Source organism: Hippichthys cyanospilos, chromosome 6 (assembly GCF_059441005.1).
Source record: "Hippichthys cyanospilos isolate Australia breed blue-spotted pipefish chromosome 6, RoL_Hcya_1.0, whole genome shotgun sequence".
NCBI lineage: Eukaryota > Metazoa > Chordata > Actinopteri > Syngnathiformes > Syngnathidae > Hippichthys > Hippichthys cyanospilos.
The window spans coordinates 15,753,316-15,766,774 of NC_142374.1; the positions used below are offsets into that span (position 1 = coordinate 15,753,316).

The 13,459-nt window shown below is 39.5% G+C and overlaps 1 protein-coding gene across 1 annotated transcript; it reads right to left on the reverse strand.

The window, feature by feature from the left end:
• Nucleotides 1–269: 269 nt before the first annotated feature.
• On the reverse strand, nt 270–13,093 carry slc17a6a (solute carrier family 17 member 6a). The gene is made up of 12 exons (XM_088417142.1): nt 12,541–13,093; nt 11,248–11,503; nt 11,026–11,144; nt 7,873–7,987; nt 6,405–6,492; nt 6,125–6,211; nt 4,972–5,114; nt 4,739–4,888; nt 4,255–4,387; nt 4,065–4,175; nt 3,219–3,346; nt 270–1,890 (listed from the first exon to the last, which is right to left on the reverse strand). The coding sequence occupies exons 1-12, from the start codon at nt 12,627–12,629 to the stop codon at nt 1,561–1,563; spliced, it is 1,749 nt and encodes a 582-aa protein (XP_088273268.1). The 5' UTR covers nt 12,630–13,093; the 3' UTR covers nt 270–1,560.
• Between the last annotated feature and the right edge of the window lie 366 nt (nt 13,094–13,459).

Consider the following 13,459-nt stretch of genomic DNA (forward strand, 5'->3'; position numbering starts at 1 on the left):
TTGCCCGGTCCTATACCCAAGATCATGTTTCCTCTTGGCTTGTAAACTCCAGTCGTCCAATTAAAATTGCTGTTCCTCCCTGCGTCTTCCAATTACCAAGCCACTGAGTCCAATACCGTGCTTTGGACCCCTGAGACTACTGCCATTGATTTGCTAATGAGAAATGTGGAGAGAATAGGGCGAGGAGGTGCTTAACTGGTTTGCTTGCTAAACACCTGAAGAATCATCACTAAACCTCCACAAGGGATGAAAAGATGCAGACAAAAGAATGCCTTTTGTGGTGTCTTTTTTATATATATAAAATGAGCAATTTTTGATAGCACTTTCCAACATCAACATACCTCTTTGTTAAACACAATATTTGTATCCATAAAATCACATTTATCTGTATACATTGACTTTAGGCACAAGGCCATGATAACATCTTTTGGTCGTCTTAAACATTCTTAAATATTCATATATTTTGAACATCCTTGCAGGTTTCATAGAGCAAATGATTGAACAAAGTGGCAAAGAAATTCAAATGGAAGAGCCTTTTATGAATGAACGCGGTCCGCTCGTGGGTCCATGAAGTAGCTCGGGCGAGAACAAGCAAGAAACACCAAAGGAGTGGTCCACATACAGTACTGCATTCCTCACTGCCAAAAGTCAGCACCATGAGCACTAAAGCTGGATTCTCGAGACACGGGTGCAATTGTTCAAAACGCACATCTCATGATCATGATCATCACGTGACTTCAAACAAGAACAGTTTGATACAGCAAGCCCAAGGGTTACGTTACAAAAACAAAAGTTGGCGTTTAGCAGCCGTTACACAGGATTTATTGCAGTGCACATCAAACTTGAATGAACAACCGCCCTCTGAAAGGCTTCTGATTTGTCTCACCTCGCCATCTTGTTGCACAAAGTTTCTTTTCTAGGATGGCAGGCGGATGAATGAAGACAACGCTGCATCTCAACATTGATTGGCGCAAAGTCATGCAACAAACACACTACAATCCTAAGGTTCACTCGCCCTATTTTTGTCTTTGAGAGTATTACAGGTCTCCCTCGATGAGGAGGAGACCTTTTTTGCAAGCAGACATCTCCCTGAAAAGGTGCTGTCCATGAAAAATATGGCCTTTTTATATCAATGTTAAACACAGATCAACGACCCAAATCCACAATAGTCTCACAGAAACAGTATACAGGTATATACAGTACATAAAACACAATATCATCTTTTTTTTTGAACTTTTCGAATTCTTATGATAGTTTCAGTGCAATAAGAGAGAGACCTTGTGTGACGGTCTACTGCAGTGTCGTCTGGCTCATGTTGTTCAAGTAAACGTATGAGGTTTGTGTGCCTAAAAGACTACAACATTGGCCTGCAGCTTGTTTTGAAACCTCTCTATGCTGACTGTAGATATAATGAGAAGTGTGTGAGGATCTAACGTAAACTTCCCTTTACACCAGCCGTTAGAAACTAGGACGGCAGTACAACTAGAATACACAGAATGGATTTCTCTATCTATGATGTTCGATTGTGCAATCATTGATGGGAATTGGAGATATATGCTTTTAGGAGTAGCCACGTTCTGAATACATTTTCCCGGCCGGTTCCTGAACGTACTCCTCCGTCTTATCCCAGTCCTGCACCCATCCTCCATTGAGCTGTGCGGTGGCCCCGTAGCTTTTAGCGGCGCCGCCCATGGCGCCGTAACCCTGCGTGATGTCACCTGTCTCTTCGGCCAGTTCGTCCTCATCGATGAAGCCGCACTTTTCCTCGCTGGTCTCCTCGGGGTCGGCCCACGGCTGTTTCTCCCCGGATGCGAAGATGCCGTAAAATACCACGCCCCCGTAATGCACCAGGGAGGCAATCAGGAAGACATACTGCCACTCTTCCCGAGTCTGGGACCAGAAAGAGGGGTTAGAACCTGTCAAAGTTCAAAGGCTCACAGAAGTTATTTAATAATTAAGACAACACTTTTTATAAAAAATATCACACAAAGATCAGATTAAGACATTTTTAGGCTCACATAATTGGAACAGCTTCAGTTTTTCTCCTGCTAAATGCTAAAAAGTGCTTACCGTATTTTCCACACTATAAGGCGCACCTAAAAGCCTTTTTTTTAAAAAAAAAAAAGCTGATGGTGCGCCTTATAATCAGGTGCGCCCTATATGTAGATAAATATTGAGATTGGGATTGGTAGATGGGGAATGAACTGATATAGTAAGCTATACCTGTTTCTTTTGTGTGTTTACAGTTGAACAAGTTTGCTCATATTGACTGAGTTATTATGCTATTGAGAGCTTAGTTATTATTTGAGTTATTGTTATTACTTTGAGTATTACTATATTATGATTGAAAAAGTTTGAAAATATGTCATTAATTGAGGGTGCGCCTTATATATGGAAAAAGTTTTAAAATATGTCATTAATTGGGGGTGCGCCTTATAATCCGGTGCGCCTTATAGTGCGGAAAATACGGTTAATGTGAATGTAGTCATTTCAAATTTGATTTGCAGTGAGAGCAACAGTTCCAGTAGAAAGACTGGTGAAGTTGTTATGCCTCGACCTTTTACCGGGAACAACTTCAGTATAAAAGTGTATCAGACTGGTAAACTAGGGGTTTTTTTGGAAGTTGGCCATGTCACTGTGTTTCTAATGTGTTTTACTGTGATGTAGACCATTAAGAATTGCTGCTACAATTCGACATACTTTTTCTGACATGTACACTAATAAGCAGGTCTCTGGAGCAAGAAAAAAATGTCTCAAGCGTTTTTTTCCAAACAGAAGTATTGAAATTACTCGAGGACTCGTTGCATCCTTTGTTCCTGCACACCCATGACCCTAATATGGACAAGTGGAATGAAAACATGGACAGAATTTGCCATTTTTAATCCAAATGAAAAGTGGTCAAATATTATCATGCACTGTGTTTTTGAGACCATATGAGTAGAGATTTTCTAAACATATAGTCGTTAAAACTGATAAGCAAAACCTCTTTAAATTTTATAAACCTGTCTGAAGTCACCTCTCAAAATTTAAAGATATCAAGGCGCTTAATGAATGCCAAAAACAGACATTGAAACACAGTAAATGTATGTTGTCATCAAGGATAAAGATGATTAGACTTAGAAGAGATGGTTTGACTATGTTCATTCAAAATGAAATGCAAAAGCCCTCAACCTGCATTAGCATTCTGTTCGCTATGTGGCAGACCAAAAATAGCTCACCTTATTCTTTGTCATGGCTCCCACGATCAGAGGACAGACCATCCCTGACAGGGTCCCCACGCCATTGGAGATGCCCATAAGGATACTGGCGTAGCGTGGAGCGATATCTAAATGGTTGACGTTGAAACCTACAAACAACAAAAATTTGCATTGAAATTTTCAAACACCTGTAAACAGCAGCATAACATTTGATGTACATTTTTTTCTTGATGTAAATAAGTACAGTATTTTAGATTTTAGATAGTATTTTAGATCAACTGCAGTTGAGATCAGAATTGATTGACAGGACTTTGGGACTGATAATGATACAACAGTAACATGAATCAAAGAGGATTTTTGATGATAGTGCGACGTATTAGAAGCCGGATATTCAACATGATTTTTAAGAGACATCGTTCGATTTTGCCTGTGACGAGAACGTTTAAATTTAATACTGAGAAAAAAGGTACAGTATAATATTTTCTAGTTATCATATGCTAATTCAGCATTGTGTTTGTTTTGCTACCAAATCTATGGTAACCTGTAGTTTTGATAGCATAAAAGCCTAATTTGCAATAGAAAAGTAAATGTTTATCTCATTGTGCCAAGTTACCAAAATGTGTATTGTATACAAAAAAAATCTTTTGGCACTTTTGTACTTATAAATGCATGTTTGTCTGAGACTGGAGGGAGGAATGAAGTTTTAGTAGTCTAATTTTTGAGTGTATTTATCAATGCTCACTGTGGTTACATTGTCTTTTATGTCACTAAGCATCGATTTAATACCTAAATATTTCAGATTTATTGTCTGGACTCTTAAAAAACGTGAAAATACGTCCTTGGCATTGAATGACTCAAATGTCTTACCTGATATTGCAAAGCCACTAAAGCCCACGGCCAGCACTAAGAAGGAGATGGCTATACCCTTACTGTGAGAATAACCCACCACCAGGAGGAGGGTGGCTTCCATTCCAAATCCTAAAATCACCCAGACACATGGTGTAAGCAATGCATGCTGTCATCACTTCACTTTTTGCACACGCACACAATATTTCACCTCCACAATTCATGATCTTGCGGACCGTCGTGGTGGACATGATGTTGTGCGTACGTAGGTAGTCGGCTAACTGGCCTCCTAAGGGCACGATGATGGTCATGACCAGGTGCGGGAGCGCTGACACTATTCCAACCTGGAAAGTACACATGAAAGAAAGATGATTCATTCAGTGTGTGCGTGTGTGTGTGTGTGTGTGTGTGTGTGTGTGTGTGTGCGTGCTGGGGTTTAATGTCTAAGACATATATCACTCTCAGCAATAACACAATCTCCTCCTCAGTTTGAATCACGACTGCCAGACAAGCTTGATTCATGCCTCTATCACATGAGGGAGATGAGATTATTCGGTTTGAAGATGAAATACTCACTGATTTGGACGCCATAAATCTCTCAAGCATTTCAAATTTGTTTCTTTTTGGGTACAAAGGCCTCTCAAAGGAGAAAAAAACAAAGCTCTCTAATTGTGGTTCTAGGTTAATAGTCTTACCTTGCTTATTTCAAAACCAAACACTTCTTCAAAGTATGCAGGCTGGCTGATGAGCAGTAGATAAAAGGTCCAGCTCCTGCAGAAGTTGGCCACAATAATTGCATAGACGGGCATGGAGGTGAAGAACTTTCGCCAGGGGGTCTTGAATTTCTAATTTAAATTGAGGGGAAAAAAAGAAAATTGACTGGATATTCCGAGTTATACAAAATCCTTGAGTAAGATGGAGAAATGACCTCCATGGCACCCATCAGCTGCGCGCTTTCGCCGATGCTCTCCTCAATGTAACGGCGCTCCTCCTCTGAGATGGTCGGGTGCTCGGCCGGGCTTTCGTAGGACACCATTATCCAAAATATGTACCAGAACAAACCAAAGGTACCTGCGAGGATTGAAAGCTCCAATTGCACCCAAAAAAGACGATGCGAAGTAGACCACATCTAACTTCATACGGGGTCAAAGCAGCCTGCTAGCATCTAGACACGGCTGGCGTCCGCTGCGGCTAAACACTTTGTGGCGTCGTTCCATACTCAGTCCATAATCAGAGATGAGAAAAACCAGGTCCAGAAAGTAAAACCCTGCCTCAGTTTGGCTTTAGCCACAGGTGCTTCGAATCAACTTGCAGTCAAATGAACATGAACAGCTAAAGTCAAAGCACATGTGGCTAAAGCCAAACTGTGGCAGAGTTTTTCATTTCTGGACCTGATTTTCCACATCTGTCTGTAATCATTGCTTCTTGTTGCAAATAAGATGAACTTCTGAAAAGTTTTGCTCTTGCAAAGGGGTGGTGATATTAAGAAGGAATGCTAATTGCTAAGCTAACCAGAAATTCATATGTAATTGTTAAACGAGTTCACGTTTCACAAAAGCCAGGCTGGAACTGTGCAAACGCAGAACGTATCTAAATTTGAGCGGCAGGAAAAAAGATATACATACAGTACTGTACACAAAAATGAGTACAGTACACACAGCTAAATAGGACCACAAGCCGAAAATGAATTATGGTTTTACTTTCCCTTTTATTTTAAAATTCGAAACTCATCCCTGGATTTGTATTTTGACCTTTGAGATCAGCATAAAAATGGTTCTCAAAATTATACATCTCATCTTTATTTTTAAAATCAATTTTGCTTAGCTATAGGACCATGCGACCCTGTCATGAATACAAAGTTTGAATTTAAATTTATATTAATTTGGCAATACAAATATTTTAATAAATATACTGTCGACTTTGTTCGTTATAAGATTTTAGAGATGTTTTTTCATTCCCATTTTTTAATAAAATAATAAATAAAAATGTTCCGTAGTCATATTTTTAATTTAAAAAAACTCTTGATGAAAAAGAAACATTATTTTCAGCCTTGCCTTAAATGATATATGAGGTTCACTAACCGTACACATAGAAGACAGATGACCATCCTGTGTACTGCACCAGAATCCCAGCCAAAGGCATGGCTATGACCGCACCGGCATAGGATCCTGCGCGGGGCAAACAATATGAGCCAGTCGGATATAATCCCTGGCTTCTTTATTCACGAGTAAGACCCTGTGGACAGTGTTAACCTTCCAGGAGACGTAAACACACTTTAGAGAGAGATGGTATGCAATTATGAATCGAAGTATGTCATAGGTGGAAGGCATTCCCAGACATGCTAATTGCTTTGTCAAGTACCACAGAAAGAGATGGTTGCCAGACGACTCCTTTCCAGTGGTGGAGCCCATTTACTCCAGATTCCATGACATGCTGGATAAGTCACTCCCTGCAAATGGGAGCATAACAATCAGTTGCAGCCATTTTCCTACTTGTTGTTGACCGACAATGACATCAAAATTTCCATGGGCCAGAAACCCTTCTGGCAATATATCACGATTTTGACAGTCACGGTTATTTAAAACTGTCCAAATCTGTCAAAACCGGTAAGTTTTTTTTTTTTTTTCTCCTGCGCCGTCTTCCTTAATGTGCAACTGCAATGTGCAGCAGGTGCCTTCTCTCATTGTGTATCAACTGTGAGTCCTTTTTAGCTGCAGCAGTCATCGTCCACCTCCTGGTTTGTGGGCTTCAGTACCACTGTAATGTTGTGACTGCAACTAACTACTGTGGGTTATGTGACAAAAATGTTTATGCTACTTTCACAGAGCGGTTTATGTGATAATCGCTCAAGGTGGGATGCGAGCAGTCATCGTCATAAAAGAGCATTTATTGCTGTTAGTATTATATTTTTTAGAGCTGTGATGTTTTTTGCTCAAGGTTATATCATCCAATTCGTATATGGTCCCATGCCTACTAAGGGCTCTGCTTTTGAGTGCCACAGACGGAACCCAGAAAAATGGTGAGCAGTAATCAATCATTACCATTTTTTATGATGCTAGTACTGCAGTTTTCCTACCACTCTGTATTTTTTATTAAATAAGTGCAACTGATTTACACTACATGTAAAGATACCGCTTGCAGTCCCGTGGTAAACGTGCCGGTGACAAATTAGAACTGATAACCAAGAGCGTGACATGGTTCTAGCTGACCTCTCTAATGGAAACTAATAGGTGAAGTGAGAGTGCGTATAAATTCAAGTCGACTGCCACTTGATGGAGAAACGAAAAAAAAAATCATCATTAAATCTTCATTAGCTGCTAAGTGGCATACAATCAACTATTGATAGACACAAATTGCTGGGGATTGCAAAGGGAGACAGGCCCAAATGCTAATGTTTAATTTGCAGTAATAAGTGGGAGCTGGGCTCCGCACAGCCGTCTCTCGCCCTCTCTCATGGTCACCAAGCCATTGAAGTGGCAGTATGTAGCCGAACAAAACCAAATAACCTTCAGTCTCATAATGGCAAATGAATTTTTCTATTGAGCTGCGATAGCTGCGCGCATTGAGTGTTTTTGTCCACAGCTCTTTTGTTCTGTGTGAACAGTTGGTGGAGTACACCCCATAAGCCCCGCGATTCACTCTTTGTTGACCGCTCTGGCAATCGTGTGCACTACAATGAAAGGGTTGATTCATAATAGAAATAAAAGGTGATTAAATCGAGAATGTCAGGAGTCTTTCATCAGGGGAGGCGTCCGTCGCCAGCGCTCGATAATGAGACATCCTATTTTTTAATTTCAAACCATATTAAAAGGTCAATATGGAACAGTACCTCAACCAAGCCTTGTAATATCCTCACAAAGATGACGCACCCATAGTGAACACGAGCCGCAGAAGGAATGAACATGTTCAGGGTGGATGTCAGCACGATTGCAGCCCCGAAAACTCTGCGCGGACAAATTGGTTGAATGTTAACAAACATCGCTGAGCACATAAGAAAAAGAAATCAGCAGAGTAAAGAAGAAGGTCCCTTTTTAAAAAGCTATATTGACATGTATGTTTAGAATATTTATACTGTATAATATTAGAGGAGTGCCACACCTCATGTGACATAATTTAATGATGACTTGACATTTTATTAAATTTAAAGCATACTGTTGGTCATTTACTTGCAAGTTTTTGACATTTATAATAATTGAATTGATTCATTTTGAATGAAAAACGGTCTAAATCTTACACAGTGTCACTTTGAAGATTCCTATGTAAGAATCACTGATGATAGCAACAGTTTGACCTTGCAGTGGATTTATTTATTTCTCTATTATTTCAAAAGAAAAACAAAAAACATCTTCGAACATTGTGTTCCATTATGCATCGTGATTATATTCCACATTGCATACTAAGTAAAGAAAATATGTCTCACTATCAACTGTTAAAGTACAACATTCAATCTTAATTGGATGTTACACATATGCAGGAAAAGGAAGGTGCTTTGGAGCAGAAGGCATCCTTGGGCTCAGCTTACTTGGCAACATGATTTGCTCCACGGCTACTTGCAGCAATATTGATCTTTGCATTACCTTATTATACCGTTTAAAATCCATACTGGCTGTTTTTTTTAACTACATGTGTGCAGAAGCAGGACTCTGAGATCTGTGCAACGTGTATTTGTAAACTATCCCATTGTTTTTTTTATACATTATTAATGATTGCTTTCACTCATAGACCAGTTCATCGTTTGTTCTTTCATTGTATCCTATCTATAATTGTCCCTGTTGAATTAATTGTGGAAATCATGCTGCATGGATGGGAATCATCCCACAGTTATTAGTCTCAGCCGCATTTCGCACAGGGCCTTGGCTGGTGCGGTCACCATGCCTACATGTGAACATAAAGGATTAGACACGCTGTCTCCCGTGGGAGCTCATTAACATGGAGGGAGGCTGGAGGCACGCCTGGCGGGCGTCAGCCAAATCCTCACTTTTATCTACTAGCTGGGGTTTCCTTCAAGACACAAGCTCACGTGAACATAGCTCAAATTTGTATATATTTACTTGAAGAGATGGGAGAAATTGGTGTATTTGTCAGCTTTTTTAATTTTAATATGACAATAGCAATTTAGATACACCAGGAGTATCCAACAATCATTGTGAAGTTTCTTATAATTTACACTTTGTATAATAATTAGGGCCAGATTTACATTCATTTTTTTGGGCCGATGTTAATTTTTGGCAGAATAAATTACAGATTACAGATTAGTTTTTAAAAATTACAATGAATAAAATACCTTTCCTTTCCTCACATGCTTTTCAAAAACTGTCAGTTATTTGTAGATTTACACTATTCACTGGCCAGCCTGGTACCGATTCCCCAGGAATATCAGTGGTCATCAGTAAATATATTGTTATAAAATCTTTACTTTTGACTTAAAGAATGCGTTGCATGACACAATTAATAAAATTACTGCATAAGGCCATTAATTCTTGTCATATGAGTTAGTGTTACTAGTGGCTGAATGGAGCTTCGTGTATCTGCACAATGTATTTTATGCTTTTTTTTAATTAGAAAACAAAAAACTGTGACTTTAAGTTGTGTGTAAACCCAGTGCGTCACAAATAGTGGGGCGGGCCCCCCTGGGGGCCTGTGAGGTGGTGCCAGGGGCTGACCCCAGGGAAAAGGCTTTGTTTTTGGCATGTGATGTGTAATTGCGATGAAATAAGGATTTTCTTTATTTTTAGGGGTTTTTTTTTGTTTCGGGCACTTGTTTTTTTTTTTTTTTTTCAGTTTGTTTCAGGCACTTGGTTGTTTTGGTTTTTTTTTTTCAGTTTTAGACTAAGCTGTAAACCGTACGAACGCTGTAAAAAAAATTCACAGTTGTTGAAAGTTGATTAATATTGCTATTTTCTTATTTTTAATGTTAAAATGGATGCAGGTTTAGGTATCACTATATATTTTTTTATAATAATAATCTTATTTATAGTCAGCGCATAGGGTGGGCGGGAGCTTGGCGAATAATTGACAGGCACTAGTGTAATCCAAACATCCAAGCCAATTGTTTGCACAACTTCCTAAACATTGCTTATAAAAATGAAGATTTTCTTTTTGAGTGCAATACTTTTTGATACGATATGATGCGATACGATTTTGATACAATTCGGTTAAATCATTAAAAAAAAAAAAACGGATTCAAATTGTTTTTGTTACACAGCATACAGTCCAGCTGCAGACAATTTCATTTTTTCCACAAAAACTGTTGTAAAGTGCTTACAGTAGTATTCATGCTGTAATTGAATAAAATGTTGATATGTAGAATTCTGGTCAAATACTAAATGTGGGAAAAAAACATGATTGGTGTTTTTAGAGACACAGATATGTTAATTCCTTTACATCGACACTTGAAATAAATGAATAAATACCTAGGATTGAATGTCTTGAAAGATACTTAAAAATCTGTCTTTGGGATTGAATGAATCATATTGGATGACATCGAATGGGTTAATAATGCATTTTATATTTATTTAAGGGTAATTTAAGGAAGATTGTTATGTCAGAAGTGAACATCAAATCTCCATAAGAAGTACAGTAGTTCTTGTCAAACAATATTGACCGCTGTTCTAGACAGAATTTTTCATTAATGTTGTCTTCATTGGAAAAGTAAAGCATATTCTAGTGACCTCCAAACCTTGAAGAGTATTTTATCCACAACCTGGAAAATAAGTGTACACATACCTGTACGTGCTCTAAATATTTTGTAGATATTAACTGTAATTTACTTGCGGCTTGTGTCTTATGATTTCGTCTATTAGAGTATAAGAAACACCTCAACAAGGACTATAAAAGAAAACGCACAAGGACATTTTGTTGTTATTTGCGTGTATTATTAACACTACTTTTTGCTTCTTTTAACAAAAAAAAGCGTCATTTTCTACATTCTGTTTTACGGTATAGCATGACACAATTAATAACAAATAGAATTGTGAATGACCTGTTGGCAGCCAGTCTGGAAGAAATGTATCCCCCTGGAATTTGGGTGACGATATAACCCCAGAAGAAGGAGCCATGAATCATCCCCACAGTCTCGGGGTCCCAATTAAATTTAGCTTTCTGTCAAAAAACAAACAAAAAATAAATAGGAACATATCGTCGTAGTGAAGATAGCAGGGATTCCCCAAACTCGAGGGGGCGGGGCTTGATTCCACCCCCTCACCTCTTTAATGATGATCTTGCCGTTCTGGTGGATGGTGCTGTTGTTGACCATGCTGACGATGGCCACGCCCAGGTTGCAGCGGATGCCGAAAGAGATACAAAAGCCCAGGCCACTCAGCATGGCGATGATGTACCTGCGCGGAAGTCCGAAACACGTGCAGTCGCACAGGGGCCCCCTGCGGCCCTGCTCGGCCCGGGGCCGCCCATCTTCGGTCAGCTCAATGGCCTCGCCCGTCTGCTGCCGCTTTTCCAGCCTCCTGTGTGGATGTACGAGGCGGATTTGAAAGAATAATGTTAAGAAGAAATTAAAATTTAAAAAATGAACGTCGTGCTATAAGTCCCGTAGTCATTTATGTTGCAGGCCAATGAGATGTGCAAGATGTGTAAGAAAATCCACAAATTGCATGTTTCTTCTTTTTTCTTTTTTTTTTTTTTTTTTTTTTTTGGTCGGGGGGGGGACGCTGCCCTCAAAAGCACACGTTTTTCGTTTAATTGAAAATTCTTTTCATTCCCTCCACGAAAAGGCAATGACCTTCAAACCGCATTGCAGCAACAACAGCCTCACTGCGGTATTTTTTTTTTGCCGCAAATATCTCTTTAAGTCACTGCACTAAGAAACATGAAGTATTTACGGTGGTTGTACTCCTAAAACATTTTTTCAGAATAGCAAAGATGACGATATGCAGGCCCAGGAGAAAAAGAGGGCCTACAGCAGATTTTTTTTTCTTTCACACCTTTGAGTCACGTTTTTTTTTTTTCCAGCTTGGGAGTAAATGAGAGTTTAAAATCTGTTTCTCCCCTTCTTTTATATAAATGCACCACGCATGTTTGGAGAAAGAGGGAGGGAGGGAAAAAAAGCGCTTATTTGATTTCATGACATCTTAACACAATTCGTTAAAAGGGTCAACTCCAAATAATTTAAATTCGTTGTCTCGTCACGAAATAATAGAGTCGATTCATTTGACTGGCATTGATTTTGCATTAATATAAACCTTAATAGATATCACGTCCGACTTTGTGTCACGACTGCTTGTGTTTCGTTCATTAAAAAAACGCACAGCTGCGGAAGGGGGGGGGGGGGGTCATCCTCTTGGGAAATATATGATCCTTAAATATTCGCATGCTGTCTACATCCTGTTACCTTCCCGTGAATGATAATTCCCATACATGCACCGTGCGTTTTCTTTGATTTGGATATAAAGCAAATATGTGCACATTTCTTTCTAATATTCACAACAAAAGCAATATTTTTTATTCGCCTTAAAACATACTAAATGGCACATATTCACCTTACCTGTACAGACCTCCGAGGGCCTTTCCCGCAATTTGTTTTAGCCCCTCTTTCGTGGTTGGAACAGCTCCCACATTGCTCTCGGACTCCATTTCCACCCCCCAAAAAAATAATGATCTGCGCGATTATTCTAGTATAATAAACACAAAGTACATAATTTTAGTATAATCCGAATAATTGTAATTCTCCTTGTGTTTGTCCAAAAGAAACGTCGGGATATCCGAGAGATCCAACAAAGCTGGTCTGAGGAGAGGACGAAGACGTTCAGCGTGCGAAGACTTCCAGTCACAAAGCGGCGCTCCAGTAAGTCCGTTTTTGCCTTGCGCAGTCTCTTAATCCACGCAGAGCCATTTTTTAAAGATCCAATGGCCGATAAAGAAAGACGAACGTGTCAAGTTGTCAAAGAAGCTGGGGGGAAGAGCTCGTGGGGGATATAATGGAGGGGTTGATGGAGCAGGTCCGGGTCCGTAGTGAGAGCTTTCAGCACCACGGACAGAGAAGGAGCGCGCCACCTGTGTGTGGCCTAAGCCACGCCCACTCGTGACCAATTCCTCACGTCGTCTGCTACTTCAGCCCTCCTTGCTTTACCGAAAGTGGTCTGGCGGTGACTTGCCATGAATCACACATCAGAAAGCATCCCTGACGTCTCGTATACGTTGGAAAAAAAAAAAATTGAAAGCGGCTCTCCTCCACTGCGAACACTGACGTAAACCTACTGAGATCGAATTCAATTTCATTTGGTGAACGTCGTTCTATTCTTTTTAAGATGTATCAAAACATTGCGTTAACTGCAACGCATATCCGTATATAAGCCTATTCATTATTAATAATTGTTAATCCATTATCGGGAGATGATTCATGAACACCCGCGAATAATTGATTCTCAAAATCGATAAAACAAATAGGCTGGATAAAATTGTTT

Coding starts and splice junctions, on each gene's coding strand:
- slc17a6a (XM_088417142.1), bottom strand. CDS start 12,629: ATGGAGTCCGAGAGCAATGTGGGAGCTGTTCCAACCACGAAAGAGGGG. Junction 11,145..11,247: donor GCAAGATCATCATTAAAGAG/GTGAGGGGGTGG, acceptor GTTTTTTGACAG/AAAGCTAAATTTAATTGGGA. Junction 6,212..6,404: donor GGCAACCATCTCTTTCTGTG/GTACTTGACAAA, acceptor TGCCCCGCGCAG/GATCCTATGCCGGTGCGGTC.